At 51.2% G+C, this 23,355-nt stretch overlaps 11 protein-coding genes and 2 non-coding genes across 13 annotated transcripts; 8 read left to right on the top strand and 5 right to left on the bottom strand.

Moving 5' to 3' along the window:
• Positions 1-2,438: 2,438 nt before the first annotated feature.
• Positions 2,439-3,030, top strand: APUU_51234A (NUDIX hydrolase; the record flags this gene model as incomplete). The annotated part of the gene is made up of 2 exons (XM_041706320.1): positions 2,439-2,490; positions 2,603-3,030. The coding sequence occupies 2 exons, from the start codon at positions 2,439-2,441 to the stop codon at positions 3,028-3,030; spliced, it is 480 nt and encodes a 159-aa protein (XP_041558717.1).
• Positions 3,031-4,094: 1,064 nt separating this feature from the next.
• On the top strand, positions 4,095-5,299 carry RPB3 (DNA-directed RNA polymerase II core subunit RPB3; the record flags this gene model as incomplete). The annotated part of the gene is made up of 3 exons (XM_041706319.1): positions 4,095-4,148; positions 4,248-4,816; positions 4,912-5,299. 3 exons carry the CDS (start codon positions 4,095-4,097, stop codon positions 5,297-5,299), a joined length of 1,011 nt encoding a protein of 336 aa, XP_041558716.1.
• A 575-nt stretch (positions 5,300-5,874) lies between these two features.
• On the top strand, positions 5,875-7,422 carry APUU_51232A (phenylalanine--tRNA ligase; the record flags this gene model as incomplete). The annotated part of the gene is made up of 1 exon (XM_041706317.1): positions 5,875-7,422. The coding sequence occupies one exon, from the start codon at positions 5,875-5,877 to the stop codon at positions 7,420-7,422; it is 1,548 nt and encodes a 515-aa protein (XP_041558715.1).
• Positions 7,423-8,245: 823 nt separating this feature from the next.
• DIC1 (putative mitochondrial dicarboxylate carrier) lies at positions 8,246-9,086 on the top strand (the record flags this gene model as incomplete). Its single annotated transcript, XM_041706316.1, has 2 exons — positions 8,246-8,305; positions 8,403-9,086. The coding sequence occupies 2 exons, from the start codon at positions 8,246-8,248 to the stop codon at positions 9,084-9,086; spliced, it is 744 nt and encodes a 247-aa protein (XP_041558714.1).
• A 909-nt stretch (positions 9,087-9,995) lies between these two features.
• Positions 9,996-10,607, bottom strand: COX12 (cytochrome c oxidase subunit VIb; the record flags this gene model as incomplete). The annotated part of the gene is made up of 5 exons (XM_041706315.1): positions 9,996-10,030; positions 10,084-10,147; positions 10,210-10,291; positions 10,358-10,494; positions 10,569-10,607. 5 exons carry the CDS (start codon positions 10,605-10,607, stop codon positions 9,996-9,998), a joined length of 357 nt encoding a protein of 118 aa, XP_041558713.1.
• Positions 10,608-10,956: 349 nt separating this feature from the next.
• APUU_51229A (uncharacterized protein) lies at positions 10,957-11,542 on the top strand (the record flags this gene model as incomplete). The annotated part of the gene is made up of 5 exons (XM_041706314.1): positions 10,957-11,016; positions 11,091-11,106; positions 11,190-11,252; positions 11,323-11,335; positions 11,443-11,542. The coding sequence occupies 5 exons, from the start codon at positions 10,957-10,959 to the stop codon at positions 11,540-11,542; spliced, it is 252 nt and encodes an 83-aa protein (XP_041558712.1).
• Positions 11,543-11,811: 269 nt separating this feature from the next.
• On the bottom strand, positions 11,812-12,331 carry APUU_51228S (RNA-binding protein; the record flags this gene model as incomplete). Its single annotated transcript, XM_041706313.1, has 2 exons — positions 11,812-11,952; positions 12,011-12,331. 2 exons carry the CDS (start codon positions 12,329-12,331, stop codon positions 11,812-11,814), a joined length of 462 nt encoding a protein of 153 aa, XP_041558711.1.
• Positions 12,332-12,739: 408 nt separating this feature from the next.
• On the top strand, positions 12,740-16,971 carry sec31 (putative protein transport protein (SEC31); the record flags this gene model as incomplete). The annotated part of the gene is made up of 8 exons (XM_041706312.1): positions 12,740-12,948; positions 13,024-13,140; positions 13,194-13,299; positions 13,356-13,589; positions 13,645-13,731; positions 13,784-16,520; positions 16,570-16,868; positions 16,927-16,971. The coding sequence occupies 8 exons, from the start codon at positions 12,740-12,742 to the stop codon at positions 16,969-16,971; spliced, it is 3,834 nt and encodes a 1,277-aa protein (XP_041558710.1).
• Positions 16,972-17,814: 843 nt separating this feature from the next.
• APUU_51226S (uncharacterized protein) lies at positions 17,815-19,062 on the bottom strand (the record flags this gene model as incomplete). Its single annotated transcript, XM_041706311.1, has 1 exon — positions 17,815-19,062. One exon carries the CDS (start codon positions 19,060-19,062, stop codon positions 17,815-17,817), a length of 1,248 nt encoding a protein of 415 aa, XP_041558709.1.
• A 191-nt stretch (positions 19,063-19,253) lies between these two features.
• On the top strand, positions 19,254-19,327 carry APUU_t50024A. The gene has a single exon. It is a non-coding gene; the product is annotated as a tRNA-Asn (tRNA).
• A 376-nt stretch (positions 19,328-19,703) lies between these two features.
• APUU_t50023S lies at positions 19,704-19,777 on the bottom strand. The gene has a single exon. It is a non-coding gene; the product is annotated as a tRNA-Asn (tRNA).
• Positions 19,778-21,140: 1,363 nt separating this feature from the next.
• Positions 21,141-22,245, top strand: APUU_51225A (PAPA-1-like domain-containing protein; the record flags this gene model as incomplete). Its single annotated transcript, XM_041706310.1, has 3 exons — positions 21,141-21,765; positions 21,829-21,935; positions 21,991-22,245. 3 exons carry the CDS (start codon positions 21,141-21,143, stop codon positions 22,243-22,245), a joined length of 987 nt encoding a protein of 328 aa, XP_041558708.1.
• Positions 22,246-22,771: 526 nt separating this feature from the next.
• Positions 22,772-23,243, bottom strand: APUU_51224S (uncharacterized protein; the record flags this gene model as incomplete). The annotated part of the gene is made up of 4 exons (XM_041706309.1): positions 22,772-22,862; positions 22,912-22,978; positions 23,043-23,072; positions 23,126-23,243. 4 exons carry the CDS (start codon positions 23,241-23,243, stop codon positions 22,772-22,774), a joined length of 306 nt encoding a protein of 101 aa, XP_041558707.1.
• Positions 23,244-23,355: the final 112 nt, after the last annotated feature.

Raw genomic sequence — 23,355 nt, 5'->3', positions numbered from 1 at the left:
AATCTATTCTTATCCTTGATTTCCTCGCAATGAGATTTGCTTTGCCATATTCCGTTTTGAGTTGAAATGGCTGGTTACCAAGGAACATCGCAATTAATATAGGTAATCATAAAATCGATTTCATAAAAATGCTGATTGCTGAATGCTGCGTCCGGTGCATTATTGCGGACCTCGTTTGGTTCCACAGTAACTGGTGAGACTTCGAATAAATTCCACACAAATGAAACGTGGAAAGCCCCAAGACACCGCTTGAAGTTCGGGCTCCTGCATCATCCACTCTGGATATATTCCCATATAAATAACTATCATTGGGTTACCTGCAGCGAACCAGCACCAGCCTCCCAGCCCGTTTTCTTGACCGAGGATATAGCCCGACAGTGTTCCGAAAACACCTGGTTATCCTGGTACGGCAGGAGAACACGCAGGCCAATCCCGGATCCGTTGTTGAAGAGACACGGTAATAGTAATCAAAAAGCAACCATTCATAAATCGGTTAAGCGCTTGTTTGGCGGGCGAAGAAGAATGCTCAAGTGAAGATGCAAAAGAGGAAACTGGGTCTGATCCACCGCGTGAGCCAACGACTATTTCTCCAGGGACCCTTCATGGCGCCCACGATGCCAGACTGCCAAGTTGCAGGCCGATTTCTTCTTGGCTGGGAACTTGGAAGCCTTGAGTAACTGTCTACGCGTGGCCGACTCCGGAAACGAAGCAAGAAAAGGCATCTCCGAGGGTCGACCGAATTATCCGCATTCCTAGGCACTCGGTAATAATTCGAGTATCAAACCTTATTTCCGCATGAAAAATCGTGGAGAAGCTGTTTCCAAGATGCCTGCTTTCTTTTCTTTTTCTGGTGCTCTTTTTTTTTTCTTTTTTTTCTTGAGGGAGCTCCTTTCCGAAGTAGATTAGAGGCGAATCCCAAAAGCAGACTGCCCTGCATACTCCAAGACCAAAGCCCAACCTGGTAGGTTCTCGGATCTGCTTCTTTGAGTGTCATCATCCAGGGTCGATCGACGCGGGGCAGAGCGCAGACCAAGAGCACACGATATTATTCAGGAATAGAGCATTCCGACCCAACGTTACGTCTCTTTGTTTCGATTCGGGTTCCGTGGGCAGAGGGGCGAAAATAACGGCGAATGACAATTGGCATAGCCTATTCCTCGTTGCTCTTGCACATCTGCCCCGTACTAGTCAAGTACTTCAGACGAGGCATGCAGGTAATGCCTGGGGCATCGTGCAGCTGTTACAGAATTCATGTCCACGGCAACGAGGCCTATCGAACCATGGGGTCGATCAGAGCGTTGGTATTTGCTCAACCCATGCTGTCGCTAGCTGCAGGCCACTTGGACTAGGGAAAGCAGGGGATGCACATAAGATTAATTAGTGGGCCGACATCCAGAAGCGCATGGGAACACTCCAGCGGCGATTGGGTTGAGGCGCGACAACACAGCAACGATCTGTAAACTGCGGATCCTGAGATCCCAGTTGGCGCTTCTCCTGCCGTTGCTCTATTCTGTAATGTCCTCGATGGCTTTCTGGCGATGCTCTCTCTCTCTCTCTGTATTTGAATGTTACGAACAGCCCTGCACGTGATGTCATCGTCGGGGAGAACTTACAGGAGAAGACGCCGGGGGAATGCGTCAAAACCAGTTTAGATCAGATATACAGTAGGAAGCGAGAGATGGGGGCTTCGACAAGGATCACTCGGCGGACAAGAAGAGATGGCCATGGTGTCTATTTCGAGCCTGGGGTGGAAGTACTACTCAGCGTACGATGTGTGTAACGAGTCATAGTAATACAGATACGCCGTACGATTGGAGAGGCCGCTCCGAAGAGACGCTTTAGAGACTTTGCCGGACCGCGCCGCCCATTATCCATCCCAAGCTGTCTCCGTCCTCTCGCCTCCCCTCCGTTCCTCTTCCTCTTCTCTCCTCCTATCCCCTCCCCTATTTTTATGCTATTCCCTCCATGAACATGTCTGTTTCCATCTCCAAGTCTCCCTCGAGGTTCCCGTCCGCCACGGGAGTGAACGGGAATACCTAGTTCGTCAAATCGTTCCAGTCTTCCTCTTCCAAAAAAATTTCACTGCCCTTCCTCGGCCGCCTTACTATCCTTCCCAGGAGAAGACGAAAGCCCTGGACCGGCCGTGAGCCAGCTCCTATCCACCCTAGCTGGCCATCTATCTCACCAGAAACCCCGTGGTTTTGAAGCTTCCGTCTTTTTTGGAACCTCTATACTTTATATAGTGTCGTCATCCTGTGCCCGTCACTTTCCTCACCTTCCTTGCTTCCGAAACTCTTCCATTCATTATATTTACCTTCGTGCGAAGTGCAGAAATAGCTGTATATCTTCGGTCTTTTTTCATCACCACTTCCTATATTTTTTTTTCTTGAGGTTCCTCGGCCGGGGTTTCTTCTATACTCTCTTCTCGCTGGTCCAACATGGTGGACCAGGTCCGTTCAATGGAGTCCCGTGTAGGACGGAAAAACCAACGTGAGTCATATTACTATGCTTCCGAGCCTCTCATCCCATAATTGTGTCTGCCTCGAGCTCTTCCACCTATTTTGCAACTCGTAAAACTATGCTGACATGCTCTCGTACACAGGATACGGCTCGAAAGGCGAACGGCTAGTAGCCGGTGTCGTCCCCCTATCAAAGGACAAAAGCTTGGTGCTGATGATCCAGTCTGCTGGACGAGGTGGCTGGGTACTTCCGAAAGGCGGATGGGAAACCGACGAAGGAAGTGCCCAGCAAGCGGCTTGTAGAGAAGCCTGGGAAGAAGCCGGTGTCGTGTGCACCGTCGTCAGGGATCTGGGACTGATCTCTGACATGCGTCCATCGACATTGTTGACGACTAACGCACCAAGAGCTTCATATCAGTTCTTCGAGGTCACCGTGGATCGGGAGGAGGACCGGTGGCCCGAAATGCACAAGCGGAGACGGCAGTGGGTGAATTACTCACAGGCTGCAACCGCTTTAGCAAGCCGTCCAGAACTTCTAGAGGCGCTGAATCGGAGCTCTGTGAAGCGATAGCGCTCGCTCACATCGTCGCCGATATTTTTACTTAGGGCTGGGTTGTCTCTTGGGCTCCTAGTTTCCCTTTTACGACTTGATATGATCCTCCTCCCCGTCAAAAAAAAAAACCGCTTGCATTACCCTATTTCATATCATTTAATTTGCATGTGCTTGTTATTTCTGCTTTCTGTTTGGCTTTTTTGGCTGGTTGGGTGTATTTTTGGTGTTCGAGTGGTCCTGTTATAACAGCACAATCGGTTGGCGGCTTAATGGCTTTTTTGCATGACAATGGCTTAACGCGATTGCAACTATAGATTCGGGAATACCGCGTCGCCATAGAAGCTACAGGGGCATGATTGGCGGCATTGTCGCGGATGAGTGAAAAGTTCTTGATGTCGCACGATCATGATTTGTGTCTGGTCATGGGTTGTTTGGATACTTAATGCGACCTTCACTCCTAGCCGCTGGGATGAAGTGACCACTATTCTCTTCTTCGAGAAACTACAGCTTAATGCTCGCTGATACAGCAATGCTTTGTCTTGTCACCCTTTGGTCTGGGTCTGGATCGTACACCTGGCAAACAGCCTCCGTCTCTTTGGACTCTTGGATAGTTCAAATCCACTAGACATCTGGACTCGAGAAGACAAAAAAGAAAGATATCTTGGTAATTTGACCTAGATAAAACCGTAGACGACTAATTATAAAGTAGACTTCACTGTAGACTGCGCAGGGATAAATATACAAGACTCAATTCAAATTCAAGATAATGTTCATAAGTATGCATGTTCTCCGGGGGAATATTTGGCATTCTACTAATATGCAGTGGTAAAGAAACCAGGGTATATATGGATTTTCCTTCATTGACTTGGGCGGCCGGGTTTGATTGAGATTACCCAATCAGGAAAAGCGTATAATTTCCATCAAGACTTCACTCCCGCAGTATCACCGCCGACTTTCTTTCATCCCGATACATCAAGGAACACAGCGCCACGCAACTTTTTGCCCCCATAATCTCTAATATATCCGCGTGGCTAGCTTCTAAACCATTCTTTGTATCATAGGGGCCCAGCCTCATCACCACCATGGATTACGAAATGGACATCGAGCCCACCGGGCCCCAGGTCACAGTGCGAGAGGTGAGCTCCGGAACTCTCCCCTCGTCTCCTAAATCTGCTCTTCGCAATACGTCCTATCCAAATATTACCGAACCTGATCTAACATGATCTCTGCGACAGGCCGAACCCTACCGCGTAGACTTCAAACTCAGCTCCGTTGACCTCGCTTTCGCCAACTCCGTCCGGCGCGTGATGCTCGCTGAAATCCCCACAATGGCCATCGACCTGGTCGAAGTCGAAAAGAACTCATCCGTTCTTCCAGACGAGATGCTTGCCCACAGATTAGGTCTAGTCCCGCTGATCTCGAAAAACTGCGACCAGGACGTCGAGTACACGCGCGATTGCGAGTGCGAGGACCACTGTGCACGGTGTAGTGTTACGCTTTCGCTACATGCGCGGTGCACTGGCGATGAGATTATGGCTGTGTATGCGCGCGATCTGGTTGTTTCTGGGGAGCGCGCGAATGAATGGGTTGGGAGCCCTGTTATTACAGACCCGGAGGGGAACGGACCGCTTATTTGCAAGTTGAGGCGTGGGCAGGAGCTTAAGATGACTTGTATTGCGAAGAAGGGAATTGCGAAGGAACATTCAAAGTGGGCGCCTACTGCGGCGATTGGGTTCGAGTATGATCCGCATAATAACCTCAAGCATGTGGATTATTGGTATGAGGAGGATCCGGTTAAAGAATGGTATGTCCCTGCTTCTTTGGTCTTTTTTTTTTTTGCTCGCTTAATTTGAGCATTTCTTCTGCTTGTTTGAGAGTGTGTATTGATATTGTGAGAAGGCCCGTTTCACAAAACGCCGCCTGGGAACACGCGGCACCCCCCGACCAACCGTTTGACTACGATGCGCAGCCAAACAACTTCTACTTCGACATTGAGAGCGTCGGCAATCTTGAACCAGATATGATTATCCAGCAAGGGATTGTCGTTTTGCAACGTAAACTTGCCTCCGCTATCTCGTCCCTCTCCGGCACCGAAGGAGGCGATCACAACGGCGTTCCTGACGAAGACATGATGGGTGTCCGAAGCCCGGACGCCTATGAACCTCCAGAGGGTATGGACGGTAGCTTCACGGCATATGCTAATGGAGGTGCTGCGAGCGCTTGGGGTGCTAGTGCTGCGACACCCTACGGAGCTACTCCTTATGGCGGGGGCGGCTATGGCTTCTAGTCTTCTCCAGAAAAATAATCTCAACCCTTCCCTTTGTCTATATTGGAGCTTGAATTGGGAAGGGAAAGGAAAGAAAAAAAGGATCTACTTGTCAACTTCATTTAGCATCGGACGGAGTTTGCGGTTCGGATGGTTCATTTTAGAGCCTAGGCGCGGTGTCTTCCTATTTCGTTTCCATTTAAATCACTTCTGCTTTGCCATCCATCGACATAGCTCAGCAGAAATTTTTTACATATATTCATTTTGCCCTTACTTTAGTCCATGTAACTATAGATCAAAATATGCACCGGACAATGACTCAATGCCACAACCCCTTATAGATGGAACCAAGTTCCGAGATGATTGAAGTATAGTGTGTACAAGCACTTATTAAGTGTCATTTAAACTACGTAAGAAAACAAAATAAATGTAACTGTCCATCCCAGTCCGTCATGCGATGCCGCCATACCTCCAGTATACCGCACGGCGGGTAGTTGATCCGTACCGACGGAATATTTCCAGCTGTTTTGCTATCAAGCTCCCATCAACTAACCTTGCTACATCTTCCCCATCGCTGTCGAGGTCGGAATTCAGACATGCGTCTGTTTGCAACGAGCAGGGCCTTGCGCCTTGGCAGTGGAAGATGGTCAATTGCCTCTCCTCGAGGCAGCATTCGCCTTCCGCTCTCGCGCCTGCCAGAGCCGCGAGCTCTTGGATATAGGGGATTGACATCTACAGCTGCGCGACAGACACAAGATGCGTCGGACAAGCCCAAGACCGCAGCGAGCCCCGCAAGACCTCCAAAGGATCTAAACATTGAAGGCAAGACATACCCAGCTGACGATTGGACGAATACCCCCGACACGATCCTCACACATATCGACCGTCGGCTCTACCTCAACGAAAACCACCCGCTCGCAATCACCCGCAAGCTGATCGAGAGCCAATTTCCTAGTCCTACCTTCGGAAATTACTCTGAAAAAAACCCTATTGTCTCGACCGCCGATAATTTCGACGTCCTTGGTTTCCCCGCAGACCACCCCGGCCGGAGTCGCACGGACACCTACTACCTCAATAACAAGACCGTTCTACGGACCCATACGAGTGCCCATCAGCAGGATTATTTCCAGCAGATCAACCGCAACGAAACGACTCGCCCGGAGGAAGTTGGATATACCGTTGTTGCTGATGTCTATCGGAGAGATGCCATTGATCGCAGCCACTACCCGGTGTTCCATCAAATGGAAGGCGCGATGTTGTGGAAGCGCCCCGATGACAAAACTTTGGAACACTCGGGCCAGACTGCCGCCGCAATCATGAAAGATTTGAAGAGCATCCCTGCTCATGATGTACCGGTTGAAGACCCGAACCCTACTATCCACGCAGAGCGAAACCCTCTCCAGGCCGAATACCACAGCGAAGAGGAAGTCGAAGCTATCGCCGCCCATCTCAAGCGATCACTGGAGAGAATGGTCATCAAGGTCTTTAGCGAGGCCCAGAAAGCGGCTGCTGCCTCAGAGGGCGTCGAGCCAGAGCCTCTGAAAGTGCGATGGGTCGAGGCATACTTCCCTTTTACCAGCCCGTCGTGGGAACTGGAAGTATTCTGGCAAGGTGACTGGCTCGAGATTCTGGGTTGTGGAGTGGTCAAGCAAGAGCTCCTCAACAACTCTGACGTGCCCAATCGCGTAGGGTGGGCGTTTGGGTTGGGATTGGAGCGGATCGCCATGCTTCTCTTTAATATCCCCGATATCCGGCTATTCTGGTCGAAAGACGAGCGGTTCCTCTCCCAGTTCAAAGCGGGCCAGATTACCCGCTTTGAGCCATTCTCAAAACATCCCGCTTGCTACAAGGACGTTGCGTTCTGGCTCCCCTCCGCATCTGCCGGCGGTGGAAGTGCAGCTGGCGGGGCAGTGCCGGTCCATGAGAACGACATCATGGAGGTCGTCCGTGGGGTTGGCGGTGATCTTGTCGAGGATGTTACGTTGATTGATGAGTTCACCCATCCCAAGACTAGCCGCAAAAGCATGTGCTATCGCATCAACTACCGCAGCCTGGAGCGCACGTTGACCAACGAGGAGGCCAATGATCTCAACGACACTGTGCGCGAGAAGCTTGTCAACCAGCTCGGTGTTGAGCTCCGCTAACCACGCTGAATGGAGGCTATGTATGTATATAATGTGTATAATATTTTGAAATGAACTGTACAGAATCTCAGCTTCAGTAATTTGCTTGGGTACCAGACCACTGGTCTTCCCGTAGTACTTAGTACAGCCTATACCCGTCAAATAACCGTCTTCCGCGGCGTCTCGGCCGCAACCCAAATATCGAAAACCAACACCGCCTCTAATACGTAGCCGCCTCTTCGCCTTTAAGCAGGCTTCTTGACGTCCTTCATACGTCGCGGTTTCTATATTACCGAGGGTTTCCGCATCGCCGCCGGTGGACCGCCGGTCCCAAGCGCAAACCGAGACGGTGATTGGCCGACCCCGCTGGCGTTTCCGAAGCGGCAGACTCTCGGAGCCTTGATCTATCTCCGTTCTGCATCTTAAAATTCTCAGCCCGCTTGCCTCTCCAACCCCAACTCCAATCCCCAACTTTCCTCTTACTCTCCGCTCTTCCGCCTCCGCGCTGGAATGTCAACGTCCTGTTATCGACGATGGCAAGCACCGCGAAGTTGGAGATGTCGCATTCCTCGCAGGTCGCCGCGCCTGTGAAGAAAGTGCATTATCCCTTCTGGTTTGGCGGTTCTGCGTCATGCTTTGCTGCTACGGTTACGCATCCGCTAGATCTTGGTGAGTTCTTCTCCTTTTGATTTACTAGGCTATTTTCATAAGATTGTAGCTAATTGCCGGAATTGCAGTCAAGGTAAACTCTCCTTTCGCCCTTTGTCGCATTATGCTTCAGATATTGAGACTTTTTATGAAATAGGTCCGCCTGCAGACCAGGGGCCCTGGCGCGCCCACATCGATGTTAGGTACATTTGCGCATATCTTGCGGAATAATGGGTTTTTTGGTTTATATAATGGGGTAAGTTGGTACCTTGGAAGAAAACAGAGGGGAAACAGAGAGAAGAGGGGGTTAAAGAAAGATCTGCGCTGACATCTATACCTATCTGTGGCTTTAGCTCTCTGCCGCTCTCCTGCGCCAAATCACATATTCCACAACCCGGTTTGGAATTTACGAGGAACTTAAATCCCGATTTACCTCTCCATCATCGCCGCCTGGGTTCCTCACCCTTCTTGGGATGGCTACTACTTCCGGTATACTTGGAGGTATAGCAGGGAACCCAGCTGATGTACTCAACGTGCGCATGCAGTCCGATGCTGCCCTTCCACCTGCCCAACGGCGCAATTATCGTCATGCATTCCACGGCTTGGTCCAGATGACGCGGACGGAGGGTGTCTCTAGTCTATTCCGTGGCGTGGTCCCAAATTCGACACGAGCCGTCCTGATGACATCCTCCCAGCTCGTCTCCTACGACATCTTCAAGCGTATCTGTCTTGAGAAATTAGGAATGTCGGATAATCTGGGTACACATTTCTCTTCGTCCCTCGCGGCTGGCTTCGTCGCGACGACGGTATGCAGTCCTGTCGATGTTATCAAAACTCGGGTGATGAGTGCATCTCCCACCGAGAGCAGGGGTCACGGCATCGTCGGTCTTTTGCGCGAGATTATCCGCAAAGAAGGCTTTGCTTGGGCCTTCCGCGGTTGGGTACCGAGTTTCATTCGTCTAGGACCGCACACGATCGCGACGTTCGTCTTCCTCGAGGAACATAAGAAACTCTATCGCTTCTTAAAGGGGATTTAAATCAACTGACCTGCTTACCGCCGCCAACCATCTAACCGTCATGCCGCTTATGTCTTCGTCCACATACGCTTAGAGCCTACATTCACACTTACACTTTTTGGGGATTTCCTCCGATTTTCATTTGGATTACCTACGATACGAGGGCGTCTTGCCCGTTGGATATGTTTCTGTACATAAACTTGATGCTTCTATCTCTCCCACAGGTACTACCGGGCGACCTTGGTACCTACCACTAACTTACTCACCCTTACGGCACCGCACCGAGATACCCTCATCCTCACCTCAACATATCGCTGGAATATTCTCGACAGATAGACCGTTGCATTTGTGACTAGACCAGAATTGGAATATCTAACCAAATAGAGATGCGGGTGGCGTACTCTGTTTTATTTTGTTCTGCTTTGCCTTTTTTGTTTTGGAAATATAGGTGCTCTTCTATTGCTTCTTTTTTGGTTGGTATACATTCATTGGCTTGATGAGTCAACCTACCCTTGATTATGATTGATAGATAAGAATAGACGGTATGAACATTAAACAGGCAAGACAATAAAGGATCAAGAGCTATGTTACTTTTATGTTAGTAAAGTGAGATAATTCTGTGGAATATAGAAAAACTCCCATGCATCATAATTTGAGTGATTGATGTCTCAAAAAGGGATGATTTCGTTTATTGCCAGCCAGCAGCACCGTATGGACCTAGCTTACTTGGTTAGAACGGGGGATATTCAACACTATAATGTGCACATTTCAAATACGGCGAGTCTAAATACACCAAGCCTTCATCTCCAACTAATCCAGGGACAGAGGAGAGGCTTGTATAATATCCCCGCTGATCAGGTAGAGTACATGTTGACAAAGAAATAGCCATTCAAGCTTAAATCACCACTAGAATTCTAGTACAGAACTAATTTACCGGTCCAGGCGAACGGGGAAGTTGCCAGCCTCTATTATATTCATCAATACATGTTACTAGTTTTGGGGAGGGTGATGAACATACCGCGCTGCTCGTCCCATCGGTCGGTCCAGGGCTTGGGGCAGAGGGAGCGGAAAGCGAGGTAGAACTGCGGTCGCGACTGTTAAAATAGGTTTCTCTTAAGTTATTGGGGTTGTTTGGGTGTTTTACCTGGCGGCATGGGCGGAAGTCTTCACCCTTGGCGGTGACGCACTTGTGGTAGTCGACGTAGTTTTGCCAGCAGTGCTTGGTCCTGGACCACATTGTAAGCAATCTAGTCGGGAATAAGGCGTACTAGGCAGGGAAATGGGGAACGTACTGGTTCATCTGAGGAAAACGAGCATCGTAACCTAGTACATTGAACGAGAAGTTGTTAGCTCCAGGGGCCGAGAATATACAGCGGGTGCGATCGAAAAGCGATTGGTTCGAATCGTATGTCTGCGAAGAACGTACCAGCTACAGGGAGGTCAGCAATTGAGTCTTCTTTGAGCGCAGCGAGAGAAGAATTGGGTTCGGAAGAAGAAACTCACCAGTGACGAACTTGAAGGGCTTGGTCTCCATGGGCTCATCGGGATCGGCTTCAGGAATGGCACCCATTTTTGCGGTAGTTATTCAATCAACGAAGCTTGACTGAAAGAATTGAACGGGCAGAGGTTGGGGCGGAGGAATGGGCGTTGAGTCTTGACTGAGGTGGTGGTGAGAGTGAGGGTGGAACGATTCCCGTGAAGTCCCATGCCGGGAGCGACCGCCCAGTAAACGAGCCACTCAGACGCCGAGATTTCCTAAACAACACCCGAAGCCGTCAAGTCACTTGCCTCGCCAGAGCTCCGTCACCACATCCGATTCTCGACCTTCTCATCCCACCCAGTCTCAAGACGCCCGAGCCCTGCTCTCTTCCACCACCACGCTTTATCCGCCATGTACTCCTCTCCCATCCTGAGGATGCAGCCTACCCGGCGCTTCGCCTTCCCTACTCCTGTGAGTATCCTCTCATCCCTGGTTGTTGCATGATGTGAAAAAAAGCCTTGGCAGTTGCTAACCTGACGTTGCAGAAGGAGGGCCAGAGCGGTGCGAATCCCAGAATATTGTCAATTGATGATTGATATATAGATATATTAAGCTTCGTAGAATTGAACTAACGGATACCACAGCTCACACCATCTCTCAGCGTCTGCGCACTCTGAAGAAGATCCCCCCGGAGTTGCTCCCTCTCGGTAAGTCGCCTCCTTTCAGCCATCTACGATTGCTTGGACGATATTGAACTCTGGTGCTAATGATTTACAGGTCTCGTCCTTGGGTATGTTATTCTCTGATCTATGGCTTGCATTACTTCACATGATAAACCCTTGATTCCGTCATTTCCCGAACGCTGAAACCTATATCTCACTGACGACTCAATCCCAGTGTCGCCATTGGAGCTGCCATTTACTCCAGCACCAATAAGCTCATGACCGACAAGACCCTCCGTCTTACCCCCAACCGTCCCGAGGACCGTGAGCACTAAAATGTACCATCACGTTTTTGATTCCATGCAATGGCCGATCTGAGCTTTCTTGTTCATTCTGCGTTGCCGATATGTATTATCCACGGTCAATTTGATGTCGCAGGAGGCGGCGGGAGGTTATATCTCGAGAAAGATCAGGCTCATGATTAGAGCGCGTGTGTATATAGTACGGCTTTGAACAAAGGGTTCTGATAGTGTAATATTGTGCAATATTACTGTCGCCTGGCTTCTCTCGGATTCATTCGTATCGTAATCATTGCATCCAAGGTTCATTCGGGCTTGGGGCCTGCAACGTCTAGCTCTTCCAGCCGTCGCATTGGGTCTTGAGAAGGCTCGCCGTCTTCCATTCTTGCCTCCTCGGTCGCAAGTTTATCTTCTTCACTCACAGCATATTTGGATAAATAGCCCTCCTATAGAAGTAGTTAGAGAGAAAATTCCATAATCATTAGATTATGCGCATAGACATACCTGCTCCCAGATAGCCGTCTTGCTTCCAAGGCCTTCATTGGCATCCTTTTGCGGTTTGGCCGGGGCAACTTTTATCGTACGTCCATACAGCTCGCTTCCGTCCATATTATCAATGGCTTCCTTCGCATCTTCTGGCAGATCATATTCCACATATCCAAACCCCCGATGGACGTCATTGGAGTTGGGCAGGTCGGGTTTCGGAAGCGTGATATCAACGACTTCTCCGAAGGGCACAAACGCCTCGGCCAGCGTCTGCACAGTCACCGCTTGGTCGAGCCCGCCGACGTAGACCGTACACTTCAAACGGGTCTTCTCGCTCATTGCGACGGTGGTTTCTGGTACATAAAACGGGTATATCGACGTCGCGGCTGGAAGCTCTTTGGCTTCCCGATTCTGAGGGCGGGCATGCTGGTATCGATCACGTGCCGGTCCTGTTTTGGCGAGCTCCAAATCGGGCTTAGCTTCGAATTGGGCTCCCCGAGGACACTTGGCTTGGTCAAGCGGGAGTCCCAGCAAGCCAGACTGAGCCCAGCCCAGGACGACGACTCGATCGCCTCTCCCGTCCTGTTTTCTATGCACCCCTCGGTTCTCAATTAGAGGGGAGAGTCCTTGTTGGATAACTTTGTTGATACTTTTTTATTTTCTTCTGTTCCTGATTCAAAGCGTCCGGCGTGCACGACCTTCCACTCCCTATCTATACCCCCACACCAACAGACCCCTACCCTCAACATGGTGCGTCTGAGGGAGATTCCCCGGACAGCCACGTTCGCCTGGTCCCCCGGGGCTGCCTCGCCGTTGATTGCTACCGGCACGCGGGCCGGCGCTGTTGATGCCGATTTCTCAAATGAGACATGTCTGGAGCTTTGGGACCTGGCCCTGAGTAACCAGGATGCTGGTGCGGAGCTGCAGCCAGTGGCTAGGATTGACACCGACTCGGGGTATGCTCGCACAATATGCTTAACGAACTTTTCCATCCTATTTGAATATATTCTAATTGGGCTTTCTGAATTTAGGTTCAACGACCTCGCCTGGACGGAATCAGACGATCACAAGCGCGGGATAATTGCCGGTGGTCTTGAGAGCGGTTCGCTTGATCTGTGGGATGCAGACAAGCTACTCAGCGGTGCAAGGTTGGTGACAGGTGAAAAATATTGATGTCAATGGCGGTTGCTAACGGAATAAGTGACGCCTTGCTGTCGAGGAGCTCAAAACATTCGGGTGCCATTAAGGCTCTACAATTCAACCCAAAACATTCGAATCTCCTAGCTACTGGAGGCGCCAAGGGAGAGGTTTGTATTCAACAGTTTGGAGTTAATTCGGGCCCGTGCTAACCCTCTGGCAATAGCTGTACATCCACGACCTCAACAACCTTGAGAACCCTTACCGACTTGGAAGCACCAGCGCTCGCGCCGACGATATCGAGTGTCTGGACTGGAACAAGAAGGTGCCACATATCCTGGTTACAGGTAGCAGCGCGGGCTTCGTCACCGTGTGGGATGTCAAGACTAAGAAGGAGAGCTTAACGCTCAACAACATGGGACGGAAAGCTGTGAGCGCTGTTGCCTGGGACCCTGAGAAGGTAGAGAACACGCCACCCCTTTACTGAAGATTTTTTTTTGTCTAACGGCAAATAGCCTACCAAACTCGTGACGGCAACACCGCTCGAATCGGACCCGATAATCAACGTCTGGGATCTTAGGAACTCCCATGCTCCGGAGAGGGTATGTGAACACTCGGCCCGTTGTGGTACTTCCTGTTTCTAACAATTCATAGACACTCCGCGGACATGAGGCCGGCGTTTTGTCGCTCTCTTGGTGTGCCCAGGACCCTGACCTTCTTCTCTCCTCCGGCAAGGATAACCGCACGCTTTGCTGGAACCCTCAAACGGGCATTTCATACGGTGAATTCCCTGTCGTTACAAACTGGACGTTCCAAACCCGGTGGAACCCCCAAAACCCCAACTTCTTTGCCACGGCCTCGTTCGACGGTAGAATCTCTATCCAGACCATCCAAAACACCAGCACGGAAACCGCCCAGGCTGTTGCCGATCAAAACCAGGCTCTTGACGGAGAGGACTTCTTTGCCAAGGCTCAAACTCAGCCGCGGGTCTCAAGTTTCTCGCTTCCAAAGGCCCCGAAATGGCTCGAGCGACCTTGCAGCGTAGCCTTCGGCTTTGGTGGCCGAGTTATTTCCGTCAACCTGGTAGAGAAGGGCGGCCGTGCCTCCAAGATCAACATTACACCCTTCGAAGTCGACGAGGCAGTCGGGAAGTCCACCGAGACTTTTGAAACGGCACTCGAGGAGGGCGATCTCAAGAGCATCTGCGAAAACCGGGTTACAGACGCTGGTACCGAGGAAGAAAAGGCTGATTGGAGAGTTATCGAAGCCTTGCTGTCGGAGAACCCCCGAAAGGGTCTAGTTGAGTACCTCGGTTTCAATGACCAAGCTGAAGATGTGTCCGAGGGACTGGCCAAGCTTGGGCTAAGTAAGGAGGACGATGTCAACGGAGAGAAGCCATCGCCCAAGGAGTCCCGTGGACCAGGAGCAAAGAAGCACAAGCGCCTGCAATCCATGTTTGATGCCAGCCCCGATGACAACTTCCTGTCAGACCTTGCCGCATCCAAGGGCGCAAAGACCAACAACCCATTCCAAATCTTCAACGGTGCCGAGTCCGAGGCTGATAAGAGCATCACCAGGGCTTTGCTTCTAGGTGATTTCGAGAAGGCTCTCGAATTTTGTCTCAAGGAGGACCGAATGTCGGATGCATTCATGATTGCGATTGTTGGAGGGCAGAAGTGTATCGAAAAGGCACAGGAGCACTACTTCTCCAAGCAAACAGACAGCCCTAACTACGTGCGCTTGTTGGCTTCCGTTGTTGGCAAGAACCTCTGGGATGTTGTATATAATGCTGAGCTGTCCAACTGGAAGGAAATTGTGGTGGCTCTATGCACTTTCGCGGAGGAAAAAGATTTCGCGGATCTTTGCGATGCCCTTGGTGATCGTCTTGACGAGCAAATCCGAAGCACTGGCGACAAATCCGCTCGCAAGGACGCCTCTTTCTGCTTCCTTGCCGGTTCCAAGCTGGAGAAGGTGGTTTCTATCTGGATCGATGAATTGCGCGAGAGCGAGCAGACCGCTATCGAGACCGCTACCGATGATTCCAGCTTCTCCATCCACGTTCGCGCCCTGCAGTCTTTGATTGAGAAGGTGACAATCTTCCGTCAAGTTACCAAGTTCGAGGACACGGAGCATACCAAGGATTCGGACTGGAAGCTCAGTGTGCTGTACGATAAGTATATTGAGTATGCTGATGTTGTTGCGACTCATGGACGCCTGCAACTTGCGCAGAAATACCTCGACCTTGTGCCGAAGAAGCACCCTGAAGCCGAGATTGCAAGAAACCGCATCAAGCTGGCAACGAGGCAGCCTACCACCGGGGCTCAATCTACCACGGCTGCTACCAGAGCAACCCTAAACAAGCCCCTCCCTCAGCCAACAGCATACCAACCGCCGACGACTTTCTCTGCAGGAGCCAGAGCTGCCACGCCAACCTCTTATGCTCCACCCGGTGCCGCGCCAAACGTCTATGCAACTCCTGCTGTTGCTGCCGCTGCAAACCCTTACGCTCCTTCTGCTGCTGCGGCTCCTCCGAACCCTTACGCTACAACGGCTGCGGCCCCTGCGCAACCCACAAACCCCTATGCTCCCGCAGGCGGAAGTTATGCGCCTCCTGCAGGTTATCAACCGCGGCAGCAATCCTTTGGTGTCCCCCCTCCGCCAGTAGGTGGGGTGCCACCTCCACCTCGCGCTTCAACCCAGTCCCCTTCCAACCTCTCCTCATATACTACTGCTAAGAATCTGCCTGCATGGAACGACTTGCCCGAGGGTTTCGCAAAGCAGCCCGTTTCTCGCAGGGGAACCCCTTCGTCAAATGCGCCCATCGCCTCACCGTTCCCCAACCAGTCCCCGCCCGTTACCCAGGGTCCTCCTCACGTAGGAGCTGGTCCTCAGAGAACACCGTCAGTTCCGCCGCCACCCAAGGGCGTCCCTCCACCCCCGCGAATGACTTCACCGCCATCAGCGGGCCAGGCGCCGCCAAATCCGTTCCCCGCTGCTCCCCCACCGCCAGCGAACCCCTATGCCAGTCTGCCACAGTCTCCCCCAACTACTATGGCGCCACCGGCATCAATCCCTCGTGGGCCATCTCCTTACAATGCGCCGCCATCTATGCCTCCCCCGTCTAACCGGTACGCACCGAGTCCGGCTGCCCAGGCGGCCAGCCCACAGCTCCAGACGAGGGCTCCTGTACCCCCTCCTCCACAGGCAGCTGCTTCCCCTTATGCCCCTCCTCCGCCTGTACAGCCTCTGGTATCCAACCCGTATGCTCCTAGCACGCCACCACCGATGCAGGCCCCCCCTCAGCAAGTGCCGCCGCCTCCCCAAGCCCCTGGCTCTCGACCTGGTACCGCGTCTTCTATGAAGAAGGCTACCCCCGCGCCGCCGAAATACCGTAAGTGAAATATATACTAGATGTTGAATGGCTCTAACTGTTGATATAGCACCCGGCGACCGTTCTCATATCCCCGCCGACGCACAGCCTGTCTTTGAGATTCTCTCAGAGGACATGCAGCGTGTCAAGGCTCGGGCTCCCTCCTCCTTCAAGGCACAGGTCGACGACGCTGAGCGGAGATTGAACTACCTGTTCGACCACCTCAACAATGAAGATCTTCTCAAGCCCAACACCATCCAGGACATGGTGCAGCTCGCGCGCGCCATCCAAGCACGTGACTACGAGACCGCTCGCACAATCCACGTCGATATCATGACGAACAGGAATGAGGAGTGCGGTAACTGGATGGTATGTCCGACCCTTTTATATTAATTCGCGGTGTTGATTTTCTAACTTATATCTTTAGGTTGGTGTGAAGCGTCTCATCAGCATGAGCAAGGTGACCCCATAGACTTTAAGTAGAGTATACCACTGGCTACGTCCATGTACGGAACAAATTCGGCTTTACGGTCTTATGTGTTCATGGATGTTGGAATCGGAGAAAAGGTGTTACGTGTGGATGGATTACCGACATACCTCTTTCTCTAGTAGAGTATTGATGCTTAACTTGTTTCTTATTTCATGTCTCCTCTTCGATTGTCAATTTTATATTAATGGCTTCTGTTATTTTCAATGTCTTGGTTGTATTAAAAGTAGGGTAGGACTTATCCAGTTTGACTTATCAAGAACCTTGTGTCGGAGTGTCGGCTTCTGACTGCCCTTGATTGCGCTTTGGCTGGAAACTGAAATGGGTATTAGGTAGGGTTTGAGGAAGTAACCACTACTCATTCCATATTTACCTAATGTTGGAAGGGGCTACGGTGTTAGGTGCCCATTTGCTTGCTCTTGCCTTCTAGCTAGGGTTGATCCGAAGTGCAAAGGGCGGACCTCGGAAAGCGCAATGGACCACGAATAGAATAGGAAGGAGCGGCATGGCGGCTTACTGTATGGAACAATAATGTTGAATATCAGTCCAGCTTCTCTTAACCAAAAAATACTACAGTATAAGGTGGCTACAAAATGGGCGGAAATATATATATACCCCACCTGCGTGGAATTGGAAAAGTCGAACAAATCAAAGCCATCATTCCAGTGAAATTGTCTGAAATAAGCGGATTGGAAGATTCCAATCGTAGAATCAAAATATACAGTGTCATCCATGCTACCCGATGGTACATTAGAGAAAAGCACGAGAACCGCTAGAAACAAAACGACGGAGCTGGTATAAAAGCAAATACGCCGCACTCTACAACCCTCACCGAGCAAATGAAGATCTCAAGCCCGCGGATCTCCCTGAGGGGAAATTCCTCGCACTAAGCAAAGCTCCCTTAACGCCCCGAATATCAGCCCTAAAGTTAGATATCGCATCCTCTTCGGCCTTTCCGACACCCGTTGCCGCAGCGCTACCAGAGTCTAGACCTGGGGTGCTGAAGGCTCCGTACCCCGTTGTCGCAGTGTAAGGGTATGAGTTTTTGGAGTAAAGGAGGCCGTCGAGGTAGCGCTGGAGATCGCTGATGCGACTGCGGGTTGTATCGTGGAGGGTGCTGGATTGGGACTGGGCGTCCTCAACCTCGCGGAGGCGGGAGCCGATTGATTCGAGGCGTTTTTGATGCGTTGTTATTGTTGCTGTTGGGTCGACTGACTTTGGGTCTGTTGCCGAGGATGTATCCGCCGCAGCAGAGGGGGGTTGGACGAGGTCCTGGGATGTCTGGGTGCCAATGTCCCGATGGAAGAGCTCAGTTGGGTCCGAGGTTATGGATTCCACGTCATCTTCGGTGTCATCGATAGAAGGTGCAGTGGATTTAGAGGCGAGAAGACTGGGTGGGAGCTGGGAGACGTTTTGTTCTAGTTTTTCGTTGAGCTTCTTCAGATTTTCCTCGGTGGTTCCGGCTAGGTCGAGGCGGGCGTCTGTGAGGGTTGCGAGCATCGGCTTCACGATGTATTCACTTGCGCCATAGATAGTGGCTCCGAGGCCCGCGGCACCGTAGAGGGTATATAGAACGCTCTGGAGCGTGACAAGAGGTGGCGGCTTGGATTGGTGGAGAAGGAATTCGGGGTAGGTGATGATCGGGGGGACATCGCGGCGCGCTGCGAAGTTGACTTGGTTATTGTCTGAAGAGGGAGCAGGCAATGCCGAAGCAGAGGAAGTTCGATTGGAGGCCACTGGGGTCTCTGAAGTCTCTGCGGAGGCCTCTGAACTTGAAGTGCCCTTGGTCTCCTCGGCCGAGCCGCTGCTGGCGACGGCGCTGGCCTCCGGGTTTCGCGATACACCTAGCAGGTTGTCGATTTCCGGAGCCGTGAGACCCTTTGACTCTAAGAAAGCAATCTTGCGATCAGTAGACTCATCCCGAATTGAGTCGTCCTGGAGGAACTTCGAAGCTTGCTCCAGCAGCGTTGACCGATCAACGTCGTTCTCGGCGTCCTTGCCATCAGATGCTGGTGGAGAGGACGAATGCTGCCGTTGCCATTGCGGAATTGACCGCTTGGAATCTGAGTCGGACATGATTGTGTAGTAAACCTCCGAGAGAAATCGAAGAGCAAAGGAGCGAGGATGATGAGCGACAGAGCGAGTGATGCGGATTGGGGTTTCGGAGGTGGCTCGGATGGGTTCATGTGAGTTGACCTCGGCTTTGGACTTGCACACACTCAGACCACCCTCATAGTTCAAACTACCTAAGCACTTTTCAACAATTCGTCTTCGTGGCGCAACTGGTTAGCGCGTCTGACTGTTAATCAGGAGGTTGTCAGTTCGAGCCTGACCGAGGACGATTTTATTTATAATTTTTTGATTTCTCTCAGCACTGACCTACAGCGCCCTGCGTCAAGCATAATGGCATGAGAACTAATTAAGACTTAGTCTTATCAGACTTTGACCTAATAACAGTGAATTTAGTAACATGGTAGTAAAACTAATTTATTTTATTTAGATATCAGGCGGCCATGGCCGCTCGGCAGCTGAGAGAATAATTTTTTAATTTCTCTTAGTACTGACCCACAGCGCCCTGCGTCAAGCATAATGGCATGAGAACTAATTACCATCGCCGCCTGATATCTAAACCAGATAAATTAGTTCTTATGCTATTATGCTTGACGCAGGGCGCTATAGGTCAGTGCTGAGAGAAATCAAAAAATTATAAATAAAATCGTCCTCGGTCAGGCTCGAACTGACAACCTCCTGATTAACAGTCAGACGCGCTAACCAGTTGCGCCACGAAGACGAATGATTGGTCAGCTTGGAGGGAGCTGAGATACTCATTCATATGGTGGATGTGGATGTGGATGTTGAGCTTGGTGTCGGTCGACTCTTGAATGGCGCGACAACGTAGTGTACCATGTGTATACAGATTACAGATAACACGGACAAGAAGACCAAACTCAGGATAACAGTGGGTCCGCTAGACCATCATATTCATTGGCATCTGGTGTTGAGCGCCGATCAGATACACCGCCTGGGCAGAACGTGGTCTTCTGATCGCATCCGACTGACGAAAGTACCTAGGTACACTACTAGGACTGCTTGAAAGAGGTGCAGCTCCCGTTGGAATAAGAGAGAATTTCGTTTCTCAGGTATCATTTACTGGTCGCACGGAGTATCCCAGAGTCGCACTGCGCACCCCCCAAACTAGTCGGACGGCAATCGTGCTCAAACATCGACAGTCCCAGCCATCAGATCCCAGTATCTCACTCGCTGGGCCTCTCATTTTGTGTGAGTACTTGGAATCCCATTCTCCCGTCGTATTATTCCAGTCGTTGAGGTTTGCCTTGCGTTGTGGATGATTTCTCTGCCCTTCGCCCCGTTATTCCCCTCCATCCATGATCCTCCGTCCCGTCCAACAACGGTCGAGGATCCCGATTTGCCCGGTCCCGGCAATAATCCAATCGCACGAACCTGGTGACTGCAGCTCTGCTGCCCGTCTTTCTCTCGCCATCTGGCAATTGGACTGGGCTAGAATGCTCCCATTGGCCCCTTCGTCGATGCTGGTTTCAAGCGTTGCAGTGGCGCATGAACGACGCGATAGATAGGGGGTCGATGCCCTGTGGCTTCCCGGATTGCATCTTCTATTCTCCCCCAATGAAGCACTGGCCCACGTCCTCGTCAGCTGTGGACACTGGTTCGACTTGACAAGTGCATGCATATTCACCTCACCTATGACTCCCCGTCAAGTTGCCGTCTAACAGCGGCAATATAACTGGAGCCTTCCCCCCCATTGTCGAATCTTTCAATCCTCACCTACCCCAATCTACCAACTTGCCTCAAGGAAGCCCCTCCGTAATTTGCACACAATCTTTGTTTGCCCTCCAAAATACCGTTTGCAACACTCCACCCGATCATCTTTTTTGACACTTGACATGTTCCCCTCCTTTTGAGCGACTCTAAAATACCCGCTGCCTGCCATGTCCTTGCGACGCTCACTTCGTGCTCGTGCTGGCCGCGATGATTCTCCAGTCAAAGTATCTAACACTAGTACTAGGTTAACTCGACAGTCCCGCTCTGTTCTATCGCCGCCATCAGTGATAGTGGTTCGGACCCGATCAGAGTCTCCCGAGAGTGATAGAAAATCTATTCATATTACGGTCAAAATGCCGCCAAGCAAGCTTCGTGAAGCAACTGGCGGTAGCTCGCGAAGTGCTGCGTCGAGGCGCTCACATAATGTGTTTACTGATAACCCTATTGTGAGCGGACCCCGCACCAGCAGATCAAAGAGAAGGGTAGTGGAGGTGGAATCTAGCGAAGAAGAAGAAGAAGACCTGGAAGACCAGGAAGAAGATGAGGTTGACGATGAAGATGCACCCGGGGAGGATGATGAAGATGAGGACGCCGACGGCGATGTGGACATGGATGACGCCCCGCCTCAGCCTCCAGTATCAAGAAGGAACGCAAAGGCTGCTGCAACCTCTGCACCCAGCAGGAAACCGGCCAAGAGCGTCGAGGCGAAAGAAATGGAGCTGGACGAGGAAGAGGAAGAAGACGAAGAGGACGAAGAAGAAGAGGAAGAGCTTTCTGAGCCGGATTCGGATGCAGATGGCGAGCCAGACGACCAAGAAGAGGGCGTGACGATTACTCTAAATGATGGTGAAGAGCCAGATGATGATGAAGAGGATGACGAAGATCTCGACAGCGAAGATGGAACACCCGGTGACACCAGCAAAATGACCAAGCGACAGAGGGGCAACTTGGGCAACGACTTCTTGCAACTGCCTATGGGTTAGTTTTATTGCTTCAGCGTGGTTTATTTATAAGCGAATATGATATCTAACATGTTTGCAGAACCGCAAATAAAGAAGCACCTGACAGCGGAAGAGCGAGCGATGCGCCGTACTGAAATGGCCCGACGTCGAAAGAACCTTAGTGAGAAGCGGAACGAAGAAGAAAAGGCATGTCTACTGAATGCGACGTCTGCTATTCTCCAGAGATGCTAACTTTTTATAGATGGATACAATCAACAGGCTTCTACGGAAACAGGCGCCAAAACGTCGTGGACGAATTCCTGCTGCTGAAGCCGCCGAAAACGCTGCTGCGGACCAGGAAACGGCAGTACCGGAATACGAACCCGTGGACCCGACCATGGTGAGATTCGTCAGTGGCCGTGGAGGGAGCAAAGTTGCCGTGCCAGAAGAATGGATCGGAGCTCCTGCGGGACGTATATTTGGAGGGACTCCGAGGAAACTCGTTGAGGAAATATAAACCCACCAGATGCCGGCTCTTCGCCTAAGGAAAAGGATACAGTGTGAGCATGGTCTAAGTGGGCGCAATCAGGGTTCGGGCGTATTGGTATTGGTATGCGGCAATAGCAGGCTTACTCGGTTTCTTGCACATTGAAGGAGTTTGTAGATGGAAATGGGTTATTGAGATACTATATTCAGGGCTTGCGTGTCCAAAAATGTATAATACGCTATCATGAAATTATATGTGCTGGTTGGGTGTTCTATTTCACTGCGCGGCGGCTTATACCGAGGCTCGCCAATGTTAGCGGCTTGCAGAGCGCTAGGTAGCATATACAAATATGCGAATGTGTTGGTGTCCCTGGCGCTTCTTCGAGTTGACGGGAGCGTTCAATACCCAAAGGTGTATCCAAAACCCACACACAGGCGGGTTTCGAGAGCGCCTTCTGTGTCGAAGCAACCCTTTATAGCCTTAAATTGGGTAGCTGACAGCGACTCAAAATATTTGAGCGTCGTCGTCTATCAAAGAGACGGAACGGAAAGCTCCCTCAAATCCCACTGCCATCTTCTTTGGAGCTAGGTGCCGGCGTAGAGGTGGTAGATGCGGAGGGCTGTTGCTGGGCTGATGGAGGTTGGCTTCTTCGTTCGATATTAGCATATCGCATTCGTCTTGGCCTCGCTGACATACCCAGAGCCTTGAATGTTTCCTTTGTCGCCTTGAATCTCCCTCAATGCTGGTTGGAAAGTGTAGTAGCCTGTATGGAAAGAAAAACTGTCAGCCGGTTCTGCGGACTGAAACTGGAGGGAACGGGATCTGACCTGTCGCAACACCCATTGCAATGGCCAGGGCTGCGGGGATGAAATTACGACTCATCATGAACAAAGTATGTTTTTCTGCGCACGTCTGGACGGTCGTGGTCTGTTCCTGAGGATGAATCGTCGAAGGCGAGCACCGACGTTGACGCCGACGGCGGCGGCGGCACCGAAGAGGAGCCCGGACTTTCGCCAAATGGGCGCCATTTTAATTGCCGTCGCGTCTCCCCACATTATTTCCGACGCGTCTAACAGACAACCATTACTGAACACTTTCAGTTAATGCTTGGTGCACAACAACCACGTTAAGCCGCCAATA

Source organism: Aspergillus puulaauensis, chromosome 5 (assembly GCF_016861865.1).
Source record: "Aspergillus puulaauensis MK2 DNA, chromosome 5, nearly complete sequence".
Classification (NCBI taxonomy): Eukaryota; Fungi; Ascomycota; class Eurotiomycetes; order Eurotiales; family Aspergillaceae; genus Aspergillus; species Aspergillus puulaauensis.
The sequence above is the reverse complement of the archived record's forward strand: the minus strand, read 5'-3'. Positions and strand labels throughout refer to the sequence as shown.